This window comes from Daucus carota, chromosome 8 (genome assembly GCF_001625215.2).
Source record: "Daucus carota subsp. sativus chromosome 8, DH1 v3.0, whole genome shotgun sequence".
NCBI classification, from domain to species: Eukaryota; Viridiplantae; Streptophyta; class Magnoliopsida; order Apiales; family Apiaceae; genus Daucus; species Daucus carota.
Window position 1 is genome coordinate 20,102,500 of NC_030388.2, and position 25,501 is coordinate 20,128,000.

Genomic DNA, 25,501 nt, shown 5'->3' on the forward strand with positions numbered 1-25,501 from the left:
CCGTACGGATGTTAATATCTATCAAATTTAGCAATAAGAAATTTTTTTCAAAAAATTCCATATTTAGAAGGTGTGAGTTTATAATAGTCAAAGCGGTCCAAGAAGGTAGTCAATTAAGCAATGTTGTCCCGAATACAAATTCTATTTTTTTAAAATTCGATCCTGACGATCCAACCGTACGGATGTTAATATTTATCAAATTTAGCAATAAAATTTTTTTTTCAAAAATTTCCATATTTAGAAGGTGTGAGTTTATAATAGTCAAAGCGGTCCAAGAAGGTAGTCAATTAAGCAGTGTTGTCCCGAATACAAATTCTATTTTTTTTTTTAAAATTCAATCTTGACGATCCAACCGTACGGATGTTAATATCTATCAAATTTAGTAATAAGAAACTTTTTTCAAAAATTTCCATATTTAGAAAGTGTGAGTTTATAATAGTCAAAGCGGTCCAAGAAGGTAGTCCAATTAATCAGTGTTGTCCTGAATACGAATTCAATAGTATAAGATGTGAATTATTGTATTAATTTTTAATTTAATTTAAAGTAAGTATTTCTCACATATATCATTTAATTTAAATTAAAAATCTAAAATAAAATATATAAATAATAAATATTTGAAATATTTTATTAATAAATAATTTAAGTAGAAGTAAGTCTTTCTCACATATATTATTTATAATTTACATTAAAAAATTAAAACCAAATATTGAATTTTTTGAAGGGAGCGGGCTCAGAGTAATGAAAATGTTAAGCGGGTAAAACTCCCCCCATCTCACATTTCAGACACAATCGAACCTCTCACAGTCCGCTCACCTCTGACCTTTCACAATTGCGCTCACCTCTAACCTCTCTCACATCACAGTTCCGAACTCCATTTCCTATCAAAACATAATATCTCAACATCGCAGCATATGACATCTTTAATTAGGGTTTTGGTGTTCTCGATTAGGGGATTTTGTTAACTTCTCGATTGGGGTTTTGTTCTCGGTTCAAGTTCAAGTCAAGTTCAGTTATCTCGATTAGGGTTCTTAAAGTTCTCAATTAGGACATCGCGATATATAGGGCTTTGATTGGTAACTTCTTTATCCTCGACTACTTAAGATTTTGTATATTGTAATTGATATTTTCGCTTTTTTGATTTATATCGTGACTTGATATTTCTGGTGGAGGAGACTTTTTGGATAAGAAGCTAGATCTGTATGACTTGAGTTTCATTGCGTGCCTGCTTGTAATGTATGCGTTTCTGTTTTCTTGTACTGCAAAAGATGTTTTGAAGTTTTTATGTTAATGTTTGGGAGTCAAACATGTCTTGATGTGTTTAAAGTTTAATCAGTAGGTCTTTCTGCCATAATTCTTTTTGGTTTTCCTTATATTCTTTTGGGCATTGTAGTTCCTTGCTTCCGGCTAGTGTGGTTAGTTTATAGGTCTTCATTCGCTTATGATTTCTATTTTCTTGCAGATTGATCCACAGTACATCTTATTAATTTCTGAGTTAGAACTTGAAGAAGTGGTAGAAGATATACGACTAAAGTGTGCCAGGTTTCAAAGAATATTGACATCACAGATTATAAGAATCTCTGTGCTGCTGCTTTTCTGTTTCTCAGGTCATCAGTTTTTTTAATAATTGTTTTTGTATTCCCATGAAACTCTTCAGGCTTAGCACTGTTGTATCTGTAAATGTTGTAAAGATTCAGAACCTTATTATTGCTCAAGAAACTAATGAAGTTGACGGTATTGTTTGCTATGGATGAGGCTGACCGGATTATGATAATACCAAGACAAGAAAATGCGGACGCAGATTTTTACAGCATTTACGATGATCAAATAAATATGGTGGATCTATATTTAACTATATCCGATAGTCACTAGATATATTTCCTTACTCTGCACTATATTAATTAGCAATGTTTGTAATTATTTCAGGTTTTGGAGCAGTCGGGAATACAACCAAGTCTGCAGGTGGCTTTACTACAGTCTACAGGGCAAAGAGAAAGTGTATGTGATGGAGTGACACTTGCTCTTAAATGTATGCTAAGAACAATTTTTTAAAATCTTAGTTTTTTTTTAACTTTTTGAATATATATTTGAGAAGCAAGATGCCATTACAAGTTTGATGCATCTGGTTAAACAATACTCTACAGATTTCTATGTTGTGCATTGATTCTGGTTCAAGTGTATATGATATATGATTCAGTGTAATTTTGACATTTGATCTATTTGCTCTCTAAACTAATCCCACTCACAACTGTATGGAAGGTTGAAAATAAGGAGAAAATGCTTTTGGATTCAAGAGAAGACTGGTGTTCTACCCGGAAAAATGCATGACCTTGTGAGTTATCTTCATATATGAGTTTTTTTACATTATCTTAAGCATATAATAATGAAGTTCAATACATTTATGAGTACTGAACTTATAAGTTTATGAGTACTCATAAATGTTTTTTACATTTATGATTTTTTTACATTAGAAAAAAAGGTTATAATATCTTTAAACTCAAAACACAAGTAAGCATATAATAATGAACTTGGTCGTGATTCCGATACTGGCAGACAGGTAATTTTTTGGTATCAAGAGCTTAAAAGATTGATGAATACATACGTAAAGAATTATAATGATTTAAGTCTTAAGACATTAGAATCAGTAAATAATCTATTTGACCTTATTTATATTCTTTTGGAGGATAATGGCTGATATGTGTCTCGTCTCGTAGGTGGTAATCCAGTCAAGCTAGTTGCCATCCATGGGCATTATGCAGATGTAGGTGACTTTTCCGCTCAACTATCTTGTGCTTTAAATGCAAGGCCTTGGTGTTTTATAGGAAGGTGAGGGAAACTTTGTCACCATTGTCATTGCATGAACATATATCTCTCCTTTGTGTAAATGATTGATGTTTTAAATGTCTAGTTCACATACGAAGAGTCTTTTCAGGCCAATAGTTCGTTCAGGGTAGAATGTTATATCTGAAACTTAATTGTGATTCTTGCTACTGCTATGTTCAGAGGATCAGAGTGTTATAATACCTGTACGTGGGTCTACGAATCTTGATTCTTGGATGGGTGAATAATAGTCCTGACATTTATAAAGAGCTGATCAGCCTGGCATAGAAGACAATGTACGGAACGAATAATGAAGTAGAAAGTCCTGCTTCTATCAAGAGAAAGAGGACTCTACCCCCTGCAAAAAAGTGGATAATAACATCATTTACGTAACTCCAATGCCTTTGCATTCTTCAATAGAAATGAAATTATCACTTAGCACCCAACACTTACATGTAAACTTTATTTTAGTTGTTTTGATGTTCTAGTTAGAAATTATGATTGGGTTGCTTTGTAGTTTTCTTGTTTAGGAAGGGATTTATGAATGTACAAGACAGATATTGTCAAATTTTTATTGAAAGTGTTGCATTTTACTTTTTTTAGTGTTGCAATTTCTATTTATTTAGTGTTTCATATTTAATCTATCAGTGTTGCAAATATAAATAATCTAGTGTTGTATATTGAAAATATGGTGTTGCAAAAGATACGTGGGACCCACTAAATATTTGGCTCATGTGGGACCCACACATGACGTGGCAAGTGACTCATCAATGACGTGGCAAGTGGACCCAGCTCATGTGTCAGGTGACGTGTGAGGTGGAACCCAGGTGACGTGGCAGATAGAGTGGGACCCACCTCTGCTATGTGTCCATCTTTAGTGGCAACACCGGTAGATGTTGCCTTTATTAAATGGTGGTGTTGCATTATAAGTATAATGCAATACATTTTTGGTGTTGCATTAGATAGCCATAAGCGTTGCCTTATAGGTCAAAGGCAAGGCTCGCATATGCAACGCCCAGAAAGTGTTGCATATCTCGATTTCGGGCCTAAGGCAACACGATTTGGGGTTTAAGGCAACACTATTGGGCGTTGCATATGAGCACTTATGGCGTAGTGTAAACTGTATATGTAAATGAAGATCAACAACTAATCAGATTATCAACGAATAAAAAATAAATATTTTATCAAGCGGTATCCATCAACGACTAAGTGAAAATTGCTATGATATTTCAAAAAACCATGACCTGAATTTTGAATATTTGATTAAGTATGAAATTTAATTATTCAATTAAATTTAAAATTTAATCAAATTCTAATACGATTGGACTTCACATTACATATTTGTTTTTCTACATAGATATCTGAAAATTCAAATTTATAATGGAGAAGTTTTTAGGAAATACTAATTATTTGAGAGCAAAGGAATAGATACAGATATCAAGTTTTAGGTGTTAGTACACATTTCTGCTTCGAAGAATTAGAGTTTGTGTCGACACTATATAGCCTACATGGTGAGAACGGGATATATTGTAAAACAAACATGTCAAAAATAAATCAACTGATTGCTCATATTTGAATATTTTAGTTTAAATTAATTTTTTATATGTTTTAGTCAGAATCAAATATCAATTAAATTAATATTTTAAAATAAATACCTCTGAAATGGAACTAAATTTCGACAAATGTTTTAAGATTTCAAATTTAATAATTTACTCCCATGCGGTGGGATTCATGTATCATGACTAACAAAACATTTATAATAATTATTTCATCATACTCAAGACAAATAAAAATATGTGAATATTATATCGTTCACTTTTTATTTTATTTTATTATTTATTTAAAAATTTTCAACATTTAATATATTTTTTTATCCCGAATGAATTTATAATTAATTTTATTATAAAAGACAATATTTATTCTCACATTCGAAATAAATAATTATAACTATTTAGATATTTTAAATAATTTAATTCTAATTAAATAATTATTCATATATTTTATAATCAATATCATAAACATTATTTTCTATACTGTGTGTACGAATTGAAATATCGATCTTGAATATATTTTAAAAAGAAAACAGTTTAAAAGCTCCATATCAGTAGATCCAAGATATTTTATTTGGTTTTTTTTTTGGAACCAAAGAAGTTTTCTTTGTTTAAGTTAAAGTTCAGTGTCATGATTCTATATTTGTAAGGGGGTCAATGGAAGGGATATCCGCGACCCAATCCGATCTAGGAGCTAACGTAGCGGATATGGATCATCTAAAATAAATTTAATCTGAAAAGGTTTTGATCCAGAAATAATCCGATTCGTTATATATAGGATATAGATTTAATACGATCCGATCTGAGAAAAATCCGATCCGACTTTTATATATATATATATATACACATATATATATAAATAAATAAATAAATATATATATATATATATATTTATAATACTTATTTATAATATTTATAATACTTTATTTGCATACCTTATATAAAATAAATAAATAAAAATAGGGATAGAAACATCTGGAGTGGGTAATTAGGCTTATTAGATATTTGGTTTGGAGGCTTTGGTTTGTATTAATACAACCTATTTAAATTATAAATTTCATATTTTATCGGAGGATTTGTAATATTTTTAAGTTAATGTAGTATTTTTAATTACATTCTAAGCTTTTAGTATTAGGTTTGTCTAGTGTGCCCATTGGGGCATGCCGAGCACGAATTTTTTTGGTTTGGGAGATTTTGATTGATGTGATAGTTGTATAAGCAACGGTCTATGCCAATAAAAATGAGTCAAACTTATAAAATTCTGCATGTGCCCATGACCACACATTAGAAAAATATCAAAGATACATTAGAGATACATTTGGGCAAAGATGTCATTTGGGTAATATTATGTTTGGGTGGATAAAACTAATTGGAAAAAAGATAATAAAATTTGAACTGTGAAAAATAATTATTTATAAATATCATTGTTTTCTCGTTTTATTTCGTAAACCTTTTTATTACCGGTAGCACCAATGTTTCATTCTCTCATGTATTCCATATTTTCATTAAATCTTATAATAATAATTTTCAAAATTTCCCTCCTTTCTCTGTTATTTACAATTCTTTTTATCGATTGGATTCCAATGTATCTACCCAAACAGTCAAACACACAGCTTGATATAATATATCTGTTTGCAGACAAGACGGTGCATAAAAACGAGATATACCCATCACTGTGACATCCTCTTCCTCTCTGTCCTCCCTCTATAAAGTTCAATAATCAAGATCCATATATCCATCACTCTGATCAATGGCTCCATCTTCCTGTGATAAGTACAGAGATTTTGCTGTCACAAAAGGGTATGGTGTAAAGGGTATATCTGATCTCGGGCTTAAAGCCTTACCCGAGCAATATATCCAACCATCAGAGGAAAGAATAGACATGCGAAAAGTCTTGGATAAGGAGTCCATACCTGTAATAGACATTTCGAATTTGGATGATCCTGAAGTGGCTCATTCCATTGCAAATGCTGCTGAAAAGTGGGGATTCTTTCAAATTGTGAATCATGGAGTTCCCATGGAAGTTCTCGAGAATGCTATGGAAGCTACAAGGAGATTCTTTGAGTTGCCGGTGGGGGAAAAGATCAAGTATTTGCAAGAGAACTCTCCTACCAAAAATGTTAGGTTTGGAACAAGCTTTCTTCCGAAGGCGGACAAGGTTCTCGAATGGAAGGATTACCTCAGTCTTTTGTATGTTTCGGAGGAAGAATCTTCTAACTATTGGCCATCTGCATGCAGGTAACATAGATATATATTATGTTCTCCCAGTATCAGCTGGGTGACTGAAATAGACACACTTGCTTAAGTTATTAACTAGTTAACCATTCAACTTGCATTATTATTTTTATTTTTTACAATTTTAGACTTAAATGCTTTACATATTAGTACTTATGGGTGAGCCAAAGTCGAGTCTGGGTGTCCGCCAGCAATAGATATAAACTCACTACTTGGGCTATTCAATCGCGCTCAGCATACATTATTTGTATTTTGTTCTCCAGAAAAAAAAAATTATATATAGATCAATGCATGCACTAAAATTTTAAATATTCTAACAAGTTTTTTCCATGTTTTTGTTCTAGGAACGAGGTAATGGAGTTTAAGAAAAAGTCTGAGATTGTCGTTGAGAAGCTCTTAAAGATCCTACTGCAGAGGCTGAATGTGGACCTCAACTCAAAAGAATCACTCCTAATGGGTTCACAGAGAATCAACCTCAACTACTATCCCATTTGTCCGAACCCTGAGCTGACCATTGGAGTAGGCCGCCACTCTGACGTCTCCACACTGACATTTCTCCTTCAAGACAGCGTCGGAGGATTATACGTTCAAAAAATGGAGACAGACCATTGGATCTATGTGCCTCCTGTTGATGGATCAATTGTAATAAACGTTGGTGATGCTCTTCAGATCTTCAGTAATGGAAAATACAAGAGTGCTGAGCATCGTGTTGCGGCCAATGGAAGCAATAATAGAATTTCGGTGCCAATCTTTTTTAACCCGAGACCACATGATATTATTGGTCCCCTACCTGAGGTGCTGAAGAATGGAGAAAAAGCAATATACAAGAGCGTCTTGTATTCAGATTATGTGAAACATTTCTTCAGAAAATCGCACGATGGGAAGCAAACTCTTGAATTCGCAAAGATATAAATGTTAAACATTTGAGTTTTGCTTATTGGTAGGTGGGTAAATTTGGTAGCATGGAAAACCCAAGGCTACAGGAATAAAAGAAAAGATATATTATTAGGAGATTAGGGGTTTATTCCTCAAAATTTCTGATGATATATTTGGTTCAGTTTTAAATATTTGATTTATCGATTCGATCATTAGCAGTTTAATATCTTACTCATTTGCAGTACAATATCTTCCCGGATTGAATGATATGTCTGATGAATTTTTCATTTGATAATTATCTCTTTTTGAAGTGCTTCGTTATGTTTTGGTTTTTTCGATGTTGGATTTATTAAGAATGATTTTATCGATATTTTGTGAATTTGGGAAACCTGCTTCAAATCTGAGCCGGTGTTAATTATGGTAAGAGGTCATCTTCCACCATAGAAAGAATATCGATTATCTGTTAGGGATTTACAAATTAGATATGTATGTTATGCGACATAGATAGCTCGGATGCCCGTCTTTTAATCTCAGTTTGTGCTATTAGGATTTGTGAACACAAGTCTAATAATGATTTTATATGATAACACGGGTCTAATAATGGTTTTATAGGATAAGGTCAATTGTCATATTATTGCTTTCTTGAATATTGGTAGAATTTGGATCGCTTGAAATATTTTTGATTTCATTTTTCAACTTTAACACCCGTATTCTTTAAATTACAGGAATACAACAGAATTCAAAATTCAAAAAATATTTTTTATTTCATTTTTCAACTTTAACACCCGTATTCTTTAAATTACAGGGATACAACAGAATTCAAAATTCAGAAAATATTAACTTATGACAAAATTATTAGTCAAAAGTTTAAGGCATCTCAAAATAATCCGTTGTAAGGAGTCATTAACGACGGAATCCTCGTCGTAAATTCCTTTCTACAAATTTGGTGGACGTGGCCTCATATGCATACATACGACGGTTTTTTTGTCATAAAACGGAAGAAATTTACGAGGGAATAATTTCTTCGTTTCTTTTTTCCTGGAAAATTGGTTTGTAGAACTCGCTTATACATACGACGGTTTTTTCGTCAGAAGTTTAGGACACAAAGTTGAACTTCTGATGAAATTTGGACCTCAAAAACGATGGAAAGTTTCCGTCATAATTGCCCCCATTTATGACAGATGTTGTGTTGAAAATCCGTCGTAAAAAGCTTGTTTTTGTTGTAGTGGTTTGTGGTACTTCCGTAGTAGGATTTTTCAAACTCAGACGTTCAAACAGTAATTATTTTTCAAGCAATCTCTGAAAATTAGTGATTTGTGGTACTTCCGTAATATGGGTCGGTTTACACACGACAATCCCTTTTCATGCAGTACTGTTGGGTTTTTGTTAGTTTTTATACCAAATAAAATCGATTGTTTGTCTGGTTAGTTTTGTTCCTTAACCACGATTAAATAGACTTAATCGACGAGTCTAAAAGTAATTATTTCGGGTGGCACTATTGGGCCCTTTGCTGGGTAGTTCTTATTAGGGGTGAGCAAAAAATCAATTTTAAACTGAATCGAAACCGAAACCTGAAAAAATCGGGTAAAACCAAACCGTCAAAAACCGAAACCGAAAAAACTAAACCGAACCGTTTTAATTGGTTCGGTTCCGGTTATATTGCAAAACTGAACCGGAAAAAACCGAACCGATTATTAAAAAAATAATTAAATATTATTTTATATAATTTTTATAATCTATATAATAAAGTATAAACTTATGTAAATTTTTTTAAAAAAATATGTGCAAATCAATAATAAGCTGCCATACAGATTTTAGCTTTGAATCTGCTAGGCTCTGTACTTGAATTTTTGATATGAAAAGTGCAATCCTATATATCTGGGTGAGCAATTTTTTATTATCCAGTTGCTATAGTTGTTGAGAACTTCACTCAATGCCTTGCTAATTGTCTGCATTCTGATGTTGTGGTTCCTGTCTTCCTGATGCTTGTTGCATTTACATGTTGCGATGGATATGCAGAAAATCTTTTTCTGCAGGCTGTTAGTAGAATCTTTTGTGAGAGACAATTTAGACTCACTGCTAGGAGTTTGAACCTAAAATATACTCATATTATTTGTGCTGAACTACACTCTTGTATTAATTACTCTATGTATGAATTGCGTGTATTAATTTATCTTACTTGTATATTTTTTTTACATTTTATATTTATCGGTTTGAAACCGAAACCGAGCCGATTATAACCGAATCAGAGTTTTTTAACCGAAACCGAAACCTAATCCGAACCGGCGGTTGCGGTTTTCGATTTTAAAACCCGAAGAAATATAATTGCGGTTTCAGTTTTGTCCAAAACCCGACCCGAACCGGCCATGCTCTCCCTTAGTTCTTATATCAAAGAAAATCGACCGTTTGTCATGCCAGTTTTGTCCTTTAAACACGACCAAATATACTGAATCGACCATTCTAAAACTTTTTATAATTATCGTATTTTCAAACGGAGAGTGGTCAAAAGGGTGCAAAGCGAAACGCTTTTCAAACTTTAGGATGCATACTTAAAAAAAATTATTTGAAATCAAATTGAAAAAGCGTCTAAATATAATGAGTGCAAGGTGTCAATCACTGTTAAAATTGCGTGTAAATTATTAAACGATTTCTAAATGAGACAAGCAAGAGTACACTTGAACATCAAACTCATTTTGTATACCCATATCACGCACATTTCCAATAATACTCATTTGAATATCAACTCATTTTCTGTGCCCATATTACTTAAATTCCCAATCATCTTCCTTAATGTACAGCTCATTCGGATTCCCTCCATACTCAATCACTCATGGACCATCCCCTGCGTAAATTAATCGTTTGTCGATATCATTGACGATTGACCTGTCTGGACGTCCTCTTTTCTGATAATTTTGTTCGGACTTGATTATAAAACTAAAAAATATTACCGAAAGGACGAAAAGATTGATCATACTTTCATTTTATACTTCCACGTGCTTGGCGCTTCAGCGTATGTAAACCAAACCAAACCAAACCAAACAAACTCAGTATATCCCGAGCAGGGTTTGGGAGGGTAAACTGTACCAGACCATGCCCCTATTCATTTAGAGTAAGGAGGCTGTTTCCGTGAGACCCCTGGCTTAGTGCAAGACAAAATTTTGTGTGAAATATAAGTAGATTGTACCTTGGCGCCTCAGCGTATGTCTTGTTGCTATTTCTCGGAAGTTCTGCATGACTGGACTCATCTTAAAAGAAAAAATCATTATTTATGTAACGGTTCGGATTATAAATCAGAAACAGACAAAAGAACCAGTACTCCCTCCGTCCGCCTGAGTTATATGGACGTGGCACGAACTTTAATACTCTCATACTTATTTTTAAAATTTTTCTTTTCTGTATAAAAGTTTGAATGTTATATTTTTATTCAGAAAAAGAAAATTTTGAAAATAAGTTATCAAATTATGTTTTTTAAGAGCATTGAAAAAAAAAACATATATAATTAAATCACATTCAACAAGCACAGTAAATCCTGATCACCTTACCTCTTTATTATTACGCTCTGTTTTTTAAATCGGTAATGACCATTAATTATTGATTAATGACCAATCAATACTTGTTTCGTAATTAAATTTTTGATTAATTTATGATTAATGTACGATCAATTCAAATAATGTTTTATTAATCATTATTTCATGGCTTCATCTATTAATTTTGATTTCCAACTTCGACAACACGAATTATTGAAGATATCAGAGTACTAATCATGTTGTAATCTGTCTGTAAAAAAAAAATCATGTTGTAATCTGGCCATTGATTATCTACACTGAACTGGTCAGTGGTCAGGTCATCGGTGATCACCAAAACTAAATATTAAATCACTGCCTACCACGTGATGCAGATTGCAGATAGATGCTTTGTCGATAATCCAAATTGCATCGTGAAAAAGATTGCGAAAGATTGTGTCGATATTTTAAGTCTCGATAGGCCAACACCCGTCTTATTTTATGTCCTTTTGAATTGCTATTTGAAAGTCCACATGCTTGTTGTTTACTACTACTTAATAGTATTAAGTTAATACTACTCCCACCGCCCCGGAAGAGCATAGTTGGCTCGTGTATCTCGCTAGGCCCGTAAATGGATTAGATATCCGATCCAATCTGATCCGTGTTTAAATAAATAGATATGAATTTTTATTAAAATAATCTAATCTGCTAATAATCCGATCCGATAATAATCCAATCCGATAAAGAATGGATATGGATATGGTCAAATCCGATCTGTTAACGATCCCGATCCGATTCATGCTTAACTATATTATATATTTTATGTTATATTTTCTTATAATATATTATATTATATTAATATATTACATACAAAATAAAAATTTCAAGACAGAACCCTATATCATATTTTCTTATAACTCATCAGCCCCTTCTAAGCCTTGACCCGACTCTCACTCTTATTATCTGGTTAATCTAATAATCACTCATTTCTTATGTAGAGTGAGTATAACACATGAGAGCTAAACTCTTCCACTTAACACCTCCTTAATCACTTAGTTTTGTATTTATGACATATTTATTGATGTTAATCCTTATTGAATAGAGGAGCAGATCATAATTTGCTTCCTCCAAAAATATTAAGCAACTTATTTATAATTTTTCTATTCACTTAATACATTATATGTTAAAGGTTTTTTTATAGGAACAACCAACAAAGTTTTTCAGTTACATTTTTTTTAATAACATGAAATTGCAGACTTTACTTTACTGCTTTATTAGTTCTTTTTTGTTCTTGTTATGTTAAAACTCATGAATTAATATAGCTAGAAAATATCACTTTTTTTCTTTGTGAAAGGTTAAAACATTGTCCACGGTGAAAAAATATATTTCGTAAATTTTAGTGGATCGGAGATCCGATCCGATTATCCATGATCCGAATGGACCGGATATGAATTGACTTGTAAAATATCCGACTCCTGATCTGATCCGATCCGAATCCGATAAAATTAAATGGATTAGGATATTACCCGGGAAGAGCATAGTTGGCTCGTGTACCTAGCTACGCCAGTTTCCGTAACTTGTCCTCTTAAATTTTTTATTAATAAAAATATTTATTTTAGTTTAAGAAAACTGTTTATAATAAATTATACGACTACGTAAAATATCTTAATAATTATGAATTCGAAATTAATTAGTTCATCAAATAATATTATACAACTTACAAAATATGTCATTATAGACGGTGAATTGGAGTTTTGAAATTTTAAGAAGTTGTAAATATTTCGTAGAAAGTAAAAATAATTGTAGTTCTCTCAGAATCAATATAGATTTGAAAATATCACACTCTAATCATATTTCTTCCCTTGTGTATAATTATAGTGAAGTCCTACAAATGGCTATATTTGTTGAACCTATTTAGCCTTGTACTAAAATTACACATCATTTATTATGATATTAAAGTGATATATTTTATATTTAGCAATCTAAGATATTAGTAAATATATTATTTTTAAATTATAGTCAACCACTATACTGACGGTCTGGTCTGATACATAATGAACTTATAATTATATGGAATCGACTCCATTATCATATTATACATTATAAGGTTGCATGTGTTCACTTGGTGTGAATGGAATGGAGGGAGAATGTAATGAATTTTATACTCTAAATTAGTGTTGATCAAAGAAAATGTATATAATTTTCATTCATTCAATTATTTCAACCTTACTATTTTAACTATAACTCTAACCCACATGTTTTGGAAGAAATGCTCATTTCATTTTAATATCATGTTTCTTCACAATCTTTCTCACAAAAAAATTAACTACATTCATATTGTGTCACCATTATCTCATACTTTCTTCTTTTTCCTTAAAACTTCTATATAATTTTTCATTGCATTTTCCCCTCATTCTATTCCATGAAGTGAACACAACCTATGTAACATCCCACATCGGTTAGATAAAGGAGTATTTGGGCCTTTATAAGCACAAGCAAATAACTAATGTATACCAATTTGCTAGCACTTTTGGGCCGACCTGTGGTGGGTTGTTGGGTCCGGTATGCATCTAGTTGCGGGCTTGGGATGTTATAAATGGTATCAGAGTTTGTAACATCCCACATCGGTTAGATAAAGGAGTATTTGGGCCTTTATAAGCACAAGCAAATAACTAATGTATATCAATTTGCTAGCACTTTTGGGCCGACCTGTGGTGGGTTGTTGGGTCCGGTATGCTTGCGGGCTTGGGATGTTACAGCCTAAGTTCATAACCTAACTCATTCCCTCCAAAGTTAATGGTCTTGTGTCTACAACAAGATGTTACAAAATGCTGTTGGCATTATGTTGGAATTTAGTTACCCGATACTAGTCAACGTAACAAAACTGTTTTGGCGAGTTGCTGTACTAATTCCGTTGCTAGATTGCCGACGGACATAAAATTCCGTTGGTAATGCTTTGTCTAAGAGTTCTCCACTGCCAACAAAAAATTAGGGCTGTTCACGAGTCGAGCCGAGTTTTGACCGAACCGAGCTTTAAATTTTTTCTTATCGAATCGAGCCTAGCCCAGCTTTCTTGTCGAACAAAAGAGTGTGTTCGAGCTCGAGCTCGTTAACTAACGAGCCGAACACGAGCTTGTTCACGAACAAATACGAGCCGAGTTGAGCCGAGACGAGCCGGTGAAAATAAAGGTCAAACCGCTACTTTCCTCTTAAAATAGCAAGCCAAATAAAATTTTAAGTGTGTTTTGAAGGTACCATATTATAGTTAATATTCTCCTGATTGATTTGATATATTATATGTTGAATTCAGCGTTCAATAATATATATATATATATATATATATATATATATATATTACGAAATTATCATGAAAATATTGCATTTTTTCGAGTTTTAACGAGCCGAACTCGAGCCGAACGAGTTCGAGTCGATCTCGAGCCGAGCTCGAGCTGAACACACTAAAAGCTCGGCTCGAGCTCGTTTTCTTAACAAACACATTTATGTGTTTGAGCTCGATCTCGAGTTCTTAAGGAACCGAGCCGAACCGAGCTTTTATCAAGCCGAGCTCGAGCTTATTCGCGAGCAGCTCTACAAAAAATAGCTTTTATACAGACTTTGTGTCACTGAATGTGAGTTCTCTTGTAAAGGCGTTTTAAATGGAGCCAAACTGGCTCCTTAGAGCAAGTCCAATGCAATGTTATAAGTGGTGCTATTTCTATAATTTGAAATCAAATGCTAAAAAACTCAACTCCATACATATATGCATCCTTGGTTCTAAATTTGAAACCAAGGATGCATTTATGCATCCATGCCACATCATCAACTAACTATAATTGGTATGTATAGTGGTGAACTTTTAATAAAGTTTAGGAGAGAGGGACTAAAGTTACTTAAATTTGGAATTATTTGGATGCAAAATGCATCTAGAATTGGAGTTGAAGTTCTATTTTAACAATAAAAAACACTTTTTAGTGCTAAATTATAGCAATAGCTATAGCTATTTTGCATCTTGCATTGGACTTGCTCTTACAAGAGCATTGTGAAGATGATGAGAAATCTATTGGCTAATTAAAAGGAAAAAACCTTTAATAAGTAAAAAGAGAAAAAAGGAAAATCAGCTAAAACAACAATAACGTCAACACTCATGTACTATAAAAGAAGACATATATTATTGTATAAATATGCCAGTATGAACGATTGTAACAACTTGAATACTGAAAACAGTTCATACTAACAGAAATGTGAACAATTCTTTCAAAGTAGCAAGTCACTACTAAGAAAGGAGCAGAAAAAATTAATTACAACTTTCTATTGAAGGAGAGTACTCGCATTTCTTGTCAGCGTATAAACTGAATAAGCACATACTCTGCCGTAAACAACTGCATAAAAGTTTCAAAATATGGAATGATAAGATGAACATAGTATGTAGAACACTGGTAGTATAAATGTTGCTGTTATTTATGAAAACTTAAATAATATACATGGTTATATTTTTTAAAACTATAAGCTTTTGGTAATAATGGGTTAACTAATTTTATATAGTTAAGTAGGATATGAAATTTTATGGGCGATATTTAATAGGAGGGTGTAATACCTTCCATAAAAACATATAAAGTGACTCCAGAGAAGAATCATCATCAAGATTAACGGATTTAGCTCGACGCCAGAGCAAGGAAGCAAGTGTACAATGACCTACTACCTGAAATAAGGAAAAACTTAAGTAAAAATGGACAAATATTATTGAAAATTACTGCTACTCTGCTCTATATAAAACTTCTTTGGCATATGCATTAATCATTTTTAAGGACGTTGCTATATATAAAACTGATTTTACATAGGCATTTATCATGTGTCAGGATGCCCTTCACATTAAAAAAGTAAACGAAGAAAAATAGCTACAGTTATAATATATAATTCAAATTTTCAGGTGAATTTGAAAGTAAAACTTACCGTCACAAGTTTGTTCAGTAGAAGTGAAGATAACGATGCTCCAGTCACCACAGCAAATGCGTAGTTGATAAACAGAGTGAAAATACAAATTGAAAAGACCTGTAAAATGAAATATATGAAGCAAGTGTATGTAAATATAAATTTCATGTAACACAATGACTTCGGAGTACAATCTAAGGTGCCCCCTTGTGAACCACATTTGAAAGATTTTATGATTTATTGTAACCAAATTTGTGGTTTGATGCTGATCCTATATTTCTACATACAGAAAGAACCAGATTTTAGTAACTATGCTGATATTACTAACTTTCTTTTTCCCATGCCTGACACTGTATGTTTGGTTGCCAAATGCTTCATCACCTGCTACATCTGGTATGTCCTGCCACAGTTCATTGAACACATTTACGTTATTCGGTTAAAACCAAGTTTGTATCAACAATTAAAATATATTTAAGGACGTAAAATTTAAAGATAATTTAAGGATTATAATATTTGAAAAAAAAACATTTATCTGATTGAGCCTTGAGGACTTACTTTGAATACACCCAAAACGGTTGCAAACAAGATGAAGAAAATGAGAACAAAGCCGAAGGACTTGGTGTGTACTAATGGTCTACCAAGCACATATTTCTGCAAGCGTTCACATATATATTATATGTCACAAGTGTTTCACATCTTTTACATAGTTCCCCTTCATGCAGTACATGTTTTTACCTGAATGTGACAGAATACAGCAAGCTGGAAATTGAATGCATGGAGGCCGATACCTAATGCAGCAAGGAATGGCTTTGTTTTCCATCTCAGCAACGGCAGCTGCAAAAAATATATTCTCAATATGATATCTTTACAAAACTGTCAAGGGTGTGTAAAAGTTGACATGGATATGTAAAATTACCAAAGCATCATCCAGGAGATTTTTAATTCATGAGTTTAACCCCTCTGCAGCCAAGGCTCTAATCAACTTGTTTTTATTTTTGTTTATCAGAGCATCTCCAAGGGTGATTTCTAAATTTGTTAGCTATAATGATTATGTAAATTGTTTATACAAGTTTTTTGCTAACAGTTGAGAAAAACACTCCAATGGGGTTATGTATAATTATGTCAAGTTAAAATTATACATAACAACTTTCCTAGTTCAACAAATCTATTGAATCAAATATGATTATCTATATTGTTTTTGCTAAAAGGTGATGGTTGGAGAGTATTTTTTTTTACATATCATTTAAAAGTGCCACTTAGATGACACATGGGATGACGCATAGATATTTTACCTAACAGGACTCAACCTTTGGAGGGGGTGTTTGTTTCCCGGAAGCTTCCGGCTTCTGTTTTTTTTACCCTTTTGTGAAAATAAGCAGTAGCATTTTTAAAAAACTGAGAATGCTAGTTTTTCTCTCAGACTTTCTGCTGATTTTGCAAAAACTTTATTAACTTATTTACTTCTCACTTCTACTCCACTTCTTTGATTTAAGTAAGAAATCACTTTCTTTAAGCTAACCCAAACGGCCTCAATATCTGTTTAACTCTACGGTAAACTACTCTCTATTAGTAATCAAGTTGGTTTGGTTGATGGAAAACATTTTTAGTATTATAACCTTTTCTCTATTAGTTTATTATTGAACTAATTTATTATGTAAAATTGATATTTTGTAACTTTAAAGTTTTGCCAACAGAGAAAACAATCCAGTGAAGCTTACCTCGACCGAATATGCAGTTCCAACCAAAAAATGTATAAAAATTCCATAAAGTAATGGAGGGGAGCGGAACATGATTGCCATAGCCAAGCACTGCAGCCAAAATATTGTTTTTAGAATGTAAATAATTTATTTATGCGTATACTGTACAAATACACCATTTTCTCATACTCTTGAATTGAAAGCAGAAGGTAGTAACAATGTCTAACCATAAATCCAAATGCCGAAGTAATAGCCTTTCCTTGTCGCATCGTATATTCTCCAGACGCCAGAACAAGATAGGGTTTGTTTATCTGAGCAATGAAAATAATAATATATTTACTATGAAAAACACATAAATATATATCACTTTGTGAAAATCATCGAGTTCAAACAGATTTATCACTTTGTCAATTCCGACATCGAGCAATTGATTGAGTGTAACCACATAGATGTTCACGAAAGCAAACGGAAGCACCGCCTGCATTTAGACAACTACTAAAAGATTTAGTCGTCAATTAAGTAAACAAATAATCCCAACTTTGATTCGAAACAAAATCATGATTAGGTAACCTGGAGCAAACCCAGAAAAAATGCAGGTGACAAATCTCCGAATGAAGTCAAAGGCAGAAGCGAAACCGAAATTACCCCAGTAACCTGTTGGTATCAATTGTAAATAATCTTCGCATAAGTTCTAATCGTAGATACGTCCCTGTATAGAGCTGCATGAAATAAACGAGAAGATATAGAGCAGAACTCACCGTGCCAGTAACACTATGCAGACGACAAAACCTGTAAAATACATCCCATTTCCTCCATAAATCACTCTGTACCGTTACTTTGTGATCACCATCTTTTCGAAATACAACTTCACGTTCTAAAGTTGGACCAGAAGCCTGTACAGTCTGGTCTGCGATTGCACGCTTGTGAAGGCTGCTGCCTGTATAGTAGAAAAGGTAAAAGAACTGGATCGTGAGACAAATGCAAAGATGTAGCAGTGTTTGCTAAGTGAAAAGATAAGTACCTTCTCGCAGAGTATGTGTTTGGCTCATGGATCGAGTTTCGGCTTCAGGGCAGAGGGATAATTAAGTCAGAAATTTGCCTGTATACACTTCTGGGTTCATGCATGTATATGCATTGTGATTTAGTAAACGACACACGATTAGGGAGACATACACAACACCAAATCGAGTGAGAACATAAGGTTAAAATTAATTTTATTTTACAAAAAAAGTACTATGTCTAACTGTTTCTTTGATTGGTTTCTAACAACAATAATATCATTATAATAAGCTATAATTTTTCTGAATAAACGACTAAATAATGCATTTCACACATAACACTTTAAAAAAAGAATAACAAAGAGCAATATTCTAACACTTTATTTTTCATAAAAAAAGATTTGTAAAATATAAGTTACCAACTTTCTAAATTTTTTTACACAGCGCTACAATCAGGGGTGTAAATGAGCCGAGCCGAGCCGAACTCTAGAGTGCTTGTGTATCGTTTGTTAAAAAATTAGCGAACTCGAACTCGAGCTCGAGCTTGGATCGAGCCAATATTAATATTGCTCACGAACCGCTCATTAACTCACGCTCACGAACATGTCTCCCGAATTTTTGCTCACCAATTGCTCATTAATTTTGTTCACGAACTTGTTTAATAAACTTTTCTAACGAGCTAACTTATGCTCATAAATTTATTTACGAGCTTGTTTGTTATTTAATTTAATTAAATAAATAAATTAAAATTCTAACAATATTTTAAATCATAATAAATTCATAAATTCCACATCCACATCCATTAATAAAACTTCCACGTCCACGAACCAAGTACACGAACCATGTTCATGAACTACGCTCACGAGCCAAGCTCACGAACTCATAATTCGAACTTGTTCGTGAACTATCGAGTCGAACTCAATTGTGCTCAAGTTCAGCTCGTTTATAAAACGAACCTTAAAATTATGCTAAAGATCGACTCGTTTATAAATCGAACCAAGCTCGAACCGAACTTTTTTCGAACCGAACACCGAGCGGTTATCGAGCGTATCAACTCATTTACAGCCCTAGCTACGATCAATAGACGAGTTAGTTCTCCCAATTAGACTATACTAAATACAAAAATACAAGACAGCTGAAAAACTTAAATTTTCTTTGCGCATCACTATTTTACTGAAAGACGTCACTAGTATACGTACTATATTGATATTTGATAGTGGTGTAATAAAATTGTGCATCTGCATGAAGGTGGGTATCAGCCATCAGGGCATGCAAAGTTTAAAATATACCGTGATAATAGGCCGGTAATAATAAAATATATTACCCCATATCGAAAGTGAGAAATTATCTCAAAATTTTAACGTCTGCGTGGATGTCGAAACTGCGGTCGGCAATTACGAGGAACCGTAAACTGCCAACTACGATAGGCGAAAAGAGATACAGTAGACTGCTACATCTCCACAAGGACCACAATATGGTCCAAAAGCATAATAATGACACAAATATTACAAAATTACATTACGAGAAGCATAAATATATAGACAAACACAACGGACGTAAAATTTTTTTCTCAATATATTTTAAATAATTAGTTTGACTTGGAGATGCAGACGTTGCAATTTGGACGTTGAAAGACCTATTTAACGTTTTAAACAGCAGCCAGGTATTTGTATCCCACGGCGTACAAGATAAAAGAAACAATTATGTGTCGATAGAAGTCAAACTAATAACCAATCATAGATGAACAAAGATCATGAATAATAATTTATTTGTACACTCTTTTATAAAAAAAATGTTGACAAAGGTATAGGTCAAAAGATTTCCATATATACGTCTTTATCATCGAACGATGTGATGAGGTTAATAGGTATGTCATGAAACTTGGCTGGTGATAAATAGTTTTCAACAGATTTAACTCATATTATCACAAACTAGCGCAGAGACCGGCTGGTCATCCGATCCTTCTCTCGGTTGGAGGCTAATCAAACAAAGAAAACTGAAAATTTATAGTAAATTTCTATCTTTGCTCCCCTGACTAACTTATTAAATATGAGTAAATATAGATCATACGAAATTTAGATTTCATTTCTTTGTCGGATATTAAATCTAGATTTCGATTCCATGATTCTAATATAAATTTTCCGTCAAATGTTATAATGATATATACAATACATATCATGTCACAACTCACAACACTATATAAGCATTATCTAGTGAAGAATTAAAATAAGAGAGTTGATTTCTAGTATTAGGTATTGCTTGATGTGTTGACTGGCTAAAGACTTGCCAGATGGTAGACGACAACGTAAACAAGTATATTAGATGACTTAAGTTGAATGTCTAACTACAGGGGCAAAACAACTTGAGATATGATCTGTCACAAGTACCATTTTTCTCTACCATTACTAATAACCGACCCCTGTCTGCTGGTTTCCTAGTACATAAACATATATTGCTTTTGTCTACCACCAGTTTCTTTTATCTAAATTTTTTCTGATAAGTCTGAAACAAGCAGTTCTCGAACAATAAATTAACCTGTATATTATTTAGGTAATTCCTTATCATATATATATATTGATGTCTATAATATTTGATTGAAAACATTTTCTAAGTTAAAAATATGATTGTTTTCCAGAAACTAATTAAATATTTTCCGACTTCTCCCATAAAAATGTGCCCAAAATTATAAGTAAAAGATGAGTGTAACAATAACTGTTGCAAGAATAATCATATCTTTGCAAAATCAACAGTTTGCTTCCCATCATGCGATTTTCTGAAGAAATGTTTCACATAATCCGAATACAAAACCCGCCGGTATATCGGTATTTCTCCATTCTGCAACACCTCAGGTAAGGGGCAAATGATATCATCAGGTCTCGGGTTGAAAAAGATTGGCACCGAAATTCGATTTTTGTCTCCATTCGCAGCAACTCGATGCTCCACACTCTTGTACTTGCCATTACTCAATATCTGAAGAGCATCTCCAACGTTTATTACTATTGATCCAGTTATAGGAGGCACATGGATCCAATGGTCTGTCTCCATTTTTTGGACGTATAATCCTCCGATACTATCTTGAAGAAGAAATGTCAATGTGGAGACGTCAGAATGCCGGCCTACTCCAACCGCCAGCTCGGGGTTTGGGCAAATGGGATAGTAGTTCAGGTTGATTCTCTTTGAACCCATCAGAAGTGATTCTTTTGAATCGAGGTCGACGTCTAATGGCTGCAGTAGGACCTTTAACAGCCACTTGACCACGGACTCCGACTTCTTCATGTATTCCATTACTTCATTCCTGACACAAATACGTCAAGAAAAACAATTGAAATTATGTTGTGTTTGGTTGGGGAGAATGGAATGGAATGGAATGGAATGAGTAAAAATATTTGGAATTAATAGAGATAGGAAGAAAGTTTGAAAAAAAATTGAGGGAGTGCATTAGTTTATAGTCAAGTGCATGTAATGGGGCATTCCTTAAACAGATGCGTCAAGAAAAACAGTTGAAATTAATTTATACTCAAGTGCATGTAATGGGGCATTTCTTAAACAGACGCGTCAAGAAAAACAGTTGAAATTAATTTATAGTCGGGTGCATGTAATGCAGTGTATGTTAACGTGACATGCATGTTACCTGCATGCAGATGGCCAATATCTAGAAGATTCGTCATCCGAAACATAGAAGAGACTAAGGTAGTCTTTCCACTCAAGAACCTTGTCTGCTTTTGGAATAAAGCTCGTTCCAAACCTAACATTTTTTGTAAGACAGTTCTCTTGCAAATACTGAGCCTTCTCCTCTACAGGCAACTCAAAGAACGTCCTTGTAGCTTCCATGAGATTCTCCAGAACCTCGGTCGGGACTCCATGATTAACAATTTGAAAGAATCCCCACTTTTCCGCAGCATCCACAACGTAACGAGCCACATTCGGATCATCCAAATTCGACATGTCGATGACCGGGATGGACTCTTTATTCAAGACTTTTCTCATGTCTATTCGCTCCTTAGGAGGTTGAACATATTGCTGTGGAAGAGTATTGAGTCCGAGATCAGAGATGCCCTTTACTCCATGCCCTTTTGTTACTGCAAAATGTCTGTAGTCATAATCGGAAGATGGAGCCATTGACTTTGATGGACTGGATCTTGATTATTAAATATATAGTTTCTATTTCAAGAATGTAAATACAGAGAAGAACCTAAGGAAAGGGACGACCTTCAAATGCATGTAACTAAAGGGTTTTTATATACGGTGGAGTCCGTGAGCATCGTATCAAGGGAACATTATAATGTCGAGTTGCAATTTCTTGTTGCAATTTCTTATTACATAAAGCATCTATTTGACTATGTATAATTAATACAAGAAATAAGAAAAAAAATGATTGATTCTTAATTCTTATGTGACCGATGAAAAAGTTGACGGCCATTCTTGTGCAAGTATATTCCTATTCGTCTGTGGACTTCTACTCCAACATAAGTAAAAATTCAGCCGCTAACATGATTAAATTGCATGGACTGATCAGCATTCTAACACATATAGTAATATGAGGAGATGCATGAGGGGAAGATGTTAGAACATGATCCTGATAAGCCCTAGGCTTCCTAGCATGTCGAGGTTTAAGGAGAATTGCTCACTTAATATGATATCATGTTGTGACTCCTAATATTCTCAGAATTCAACAGAAGAGTATATCAAATTCTGATTCTGAATCAAATAAAAAATATAAAGATGAACTTTTAACACCATGAATGCCAAGATTAGATTTGTACCACAGATGAACTTGATATTTTTTGACAGACTAGCATCCTAACACCTATAGTAAGAGCATCTCCAACCATCTAAAACCATTGGCTAAAAGGTGAGTTGGCATACTTAAAATAACAAAATTTAGCCAACAGCTCCAAAAACTCCATTCCAACCATGCTCACCTGTTGTCTGTAAATTTAGCCAACCTCTTATGGATGACTAAATTTGTCGAACCTCTACAGGTCTGTAAGAAAATCTGTAGGAAGATTGTACATCATTTGTTACCATATTGAACTGATATATTCTATTTTAACAATTTAAAATATTAATAACATACTTTTTTAAATTATAGCCAACCAATATAGTTAGTACCATTGAAGTAAAATGTCTTACAAGTTCAGCAAATTTTACATAATGTCTTACCGGTTTAATTTAGCTAACGATTATATCCAACGCCGTTGGAGATGATCTAATCGTTCTTTATTTAAATAATACGGTAGATTTAATACCTGTATTGAAATTTTCTACATGTATCAATATTCGTTCAAAAAAACATAGAACTTTTAATATCAGATTAATTTATTGCAACGCCATTTCCGATCATAATTTCATGAAGTAACTTCAACTTTATTTTTGACTATATCTTCATTTCATCTCCGACCATTCTTTAATTGTTACTCTATATATCATTTCAAACATATAAATTTTGATAAGCAGTACATATAAGTTTTGACTTCCTCAAATTTATAAAGAAATAGAAGAGCCCATACGTCAAACTTATAAAGGAGAATAATATGCTTCCTGCTTTTACTGGTCGAACATATACATCACATATTGAATATGGTCTCCAAATTCTTTTTGGTACACTGTGAATTTGAAGTTCCTTCATGGCGTTTTGCTTATCGTAAAGCACATAGTTTGGCTCGAATCGAGGCGACACGAGACATAACAATAGCCAACAGGCTCGGCAACACGATGCTAGAACAACAGCATGAGTTAAGTTAGTTTCCGAATAATGCCATTGACAGTTCATTATCTTCTTTCGAACTTTTTTTAATTTGAAATGTTCAACATCTTCTTATTTATTAGAATATTTTGGTTCTTAATTATATTCCTGTTATAGTAGGTCGGCTGTGTTTTTTTACTTAAATTTATCGGCAGAAGTTCGTCGAATGTGTCGTGAAGTTGCAAGTGGTTTACTGATTAGTAAAGTGTCGTATCGCAAAAAGAAAAAGAAAGGTGATGAAGCCACCGATATAATTTGATCATTTCTTAGTAGGATGGTCAACTATGTGTTGCGTTTTATATACAACAATTAAAGATCGAGGTTTGAATTTATTATTCTTACTAATTGTCATGCACCTTCTAGTGATAAATAGGACAAAAAGTCCGGTCCGAGATCATGTTATGTTAGAATCTCAAAGGGGGCATAAGTATGAGATGCAGGATGTTGTATAAACTACGTAAAATGAATAAAGCTGACTGAGCCCACCGGTGACCATCCGACTAATGTTGTTGTGTTTTGTTGGGGAGAAAGAATGAAATGAAATTGAATGTGTGAAAATATTTAAAAATAATAGAGATAGAAAGAAAATTTTGTAAAAAATTTGAGAGTGCAAAATTGCTATGATATATGAGATTTGAGAAAAAATTGAGGATAGAAGAGAATAGAGCATTCCCGCTCAAGTTGAATGTGTGATATCTAACATATAATGTAAGGAATGAAATGTAGGAATGAATGAAATTTCTTAACAATTAATATAATTTACTTTTAATTTCAATTCGTCCTGAATCATTCAGCCAACCAAACACAACATAATTTTAGAAAATAATATTTTGTTTTTGAAGTAAAGCGGTGGATTATATGTGATAGGTAAATTATGATTTATAAGTATCTTTTTAAATATTTGGGTAATTTTATTTTAAAATTTTGTTAATTAGAAAAATAGAATGTTAATTACTAGAAAGTAAGAAGTTGCACAAAAAACAATAGCTGTATGAGTTTCATACTTATAAAAACTCTTTAAAACACTTTTTAAAAATGTTTCAATTTTTCTATACAAACGGATCTAGCAAAATATAAGGGACTTCTTAAGCTCTACTTTTGATTTTTGAAACAAGAGCTTAATAACATTTGATTCTTTCGGTTTTTAAAA

The 25,501-nt window shown here is 33.1% G+C and overlaps 3 protein-coding genes and 1 long non-coding RNA gene across 6 annotated transcripts; 2 read left to right on the top strand and 2 right to left on the bottom strand.

Annotated features, from left to right (window-relative positions):
• The first annotated feature begins 759 nt into the window (after positions 1-759).
• Positions 760-3,419, top strand: LOC108199748 (uncharacterized). Of its 3 annotated transcripts, XR_001802489.2 has the most exons (7): positions 761-1,073; positions 1,460-1,539; positions 1,655-1,833; positions 1,924-2,026; positions 2,257-2,329; positions 2,712-2,823; positions 3,001-3,419. It is a non-coding gene; the product is annotated as an uncharacterized LOC108199748 (long non-coding RNA). The 3 variants fall into 3 exon arrangements; XR_010286213.1 differs by having other exon boundaries at positions 760-1,073; positions 1,460-1,833; XR_001802490.2 differs by lacking the exon at positions 1,655-1,833 and having other exon boundaries at positions 1,460-1,604.
• A 2,592-nt stretch (positions 3,420-6,011) lies between these two features.
• LOC108199747 (feruloyl CoA ortho-hydroxylase F6H1-2) lies at positions 6,012-7,704 on the top strand. Its single transcript, XM_017367700.2, has 2 exons — positions 6,012-6,605; positions 6,947-7,704. Exons 1-2 carry the CDS (start codon positions 6,118-6,120, stop codon positions 7,512-7,514), a joined length of 1,056 nt encoding a protein of 351 aa, XP_017223189.1. The 5' UTR covers positions 6,012-6,117; the 3' UTR covers positions 7,515-7,704.
• A 7,424-nt stretch (positions 7,705-15,128) lies between these two features.
• Positions 15,129-18,776, bottom strand: LOC108199087 (umbelliferone 6-dimethylallyltransferase, chloroplastic). Its single transcript, XM_017366838.2, has 12 exons — positions 18,629-18,776; positions 18,366-18,544; positions 18,178-18,261; positions 18,011-18,085; positions 17,835-17,918; positions 17,629-17,718; positions 16,646-16,744; positions 16,466-16,561; positions 16,239-16,310; positions 15,932-16,030; positions 15,576-15,680; positions 15,129-15,360 (listed from the first exon to the last, which is right to left on the bottom strand). Exons 1-12 carry the CDS (start codon positions 18,654-18,656, stop codon positions 15,319-15,321), a joined length of 1,053 nt encoding a protein of 350 aa, XP_017222327.1. The 5' UTR covers positions 18,657-18,776; the 3' UTR covers positions 15,129-15,318.
• Positions 18,777-21,264: 2,488 nt separating this feature from the next.
• On the bottom strand, positions 21,265-22,802 carry LOC108198303 (feruloyl CoA ortho-hydroxylase F6H1-2). Its single transcript, XM_017366063.2, has 2 exons — positions 22,237-22,802; positions 21,265-21,900 (listed from the first exon to the last, which is right to left on the bottom strand). The coding sequence occupies exons 1-2, from the start codon at positions 22,722-22,724 to the stop codon at positions 21,333-21,335; spliced, it is 1,056 nt and encodes a 351-aa protein (XP_017221552.1). The 5' UTR covers positions 22,725-22,802; the 3' UTR covers positions 21,265-21,332.
• Between the last annotated feature and the right edge of the window lie 2,699 nt (positions 22,803-25,501).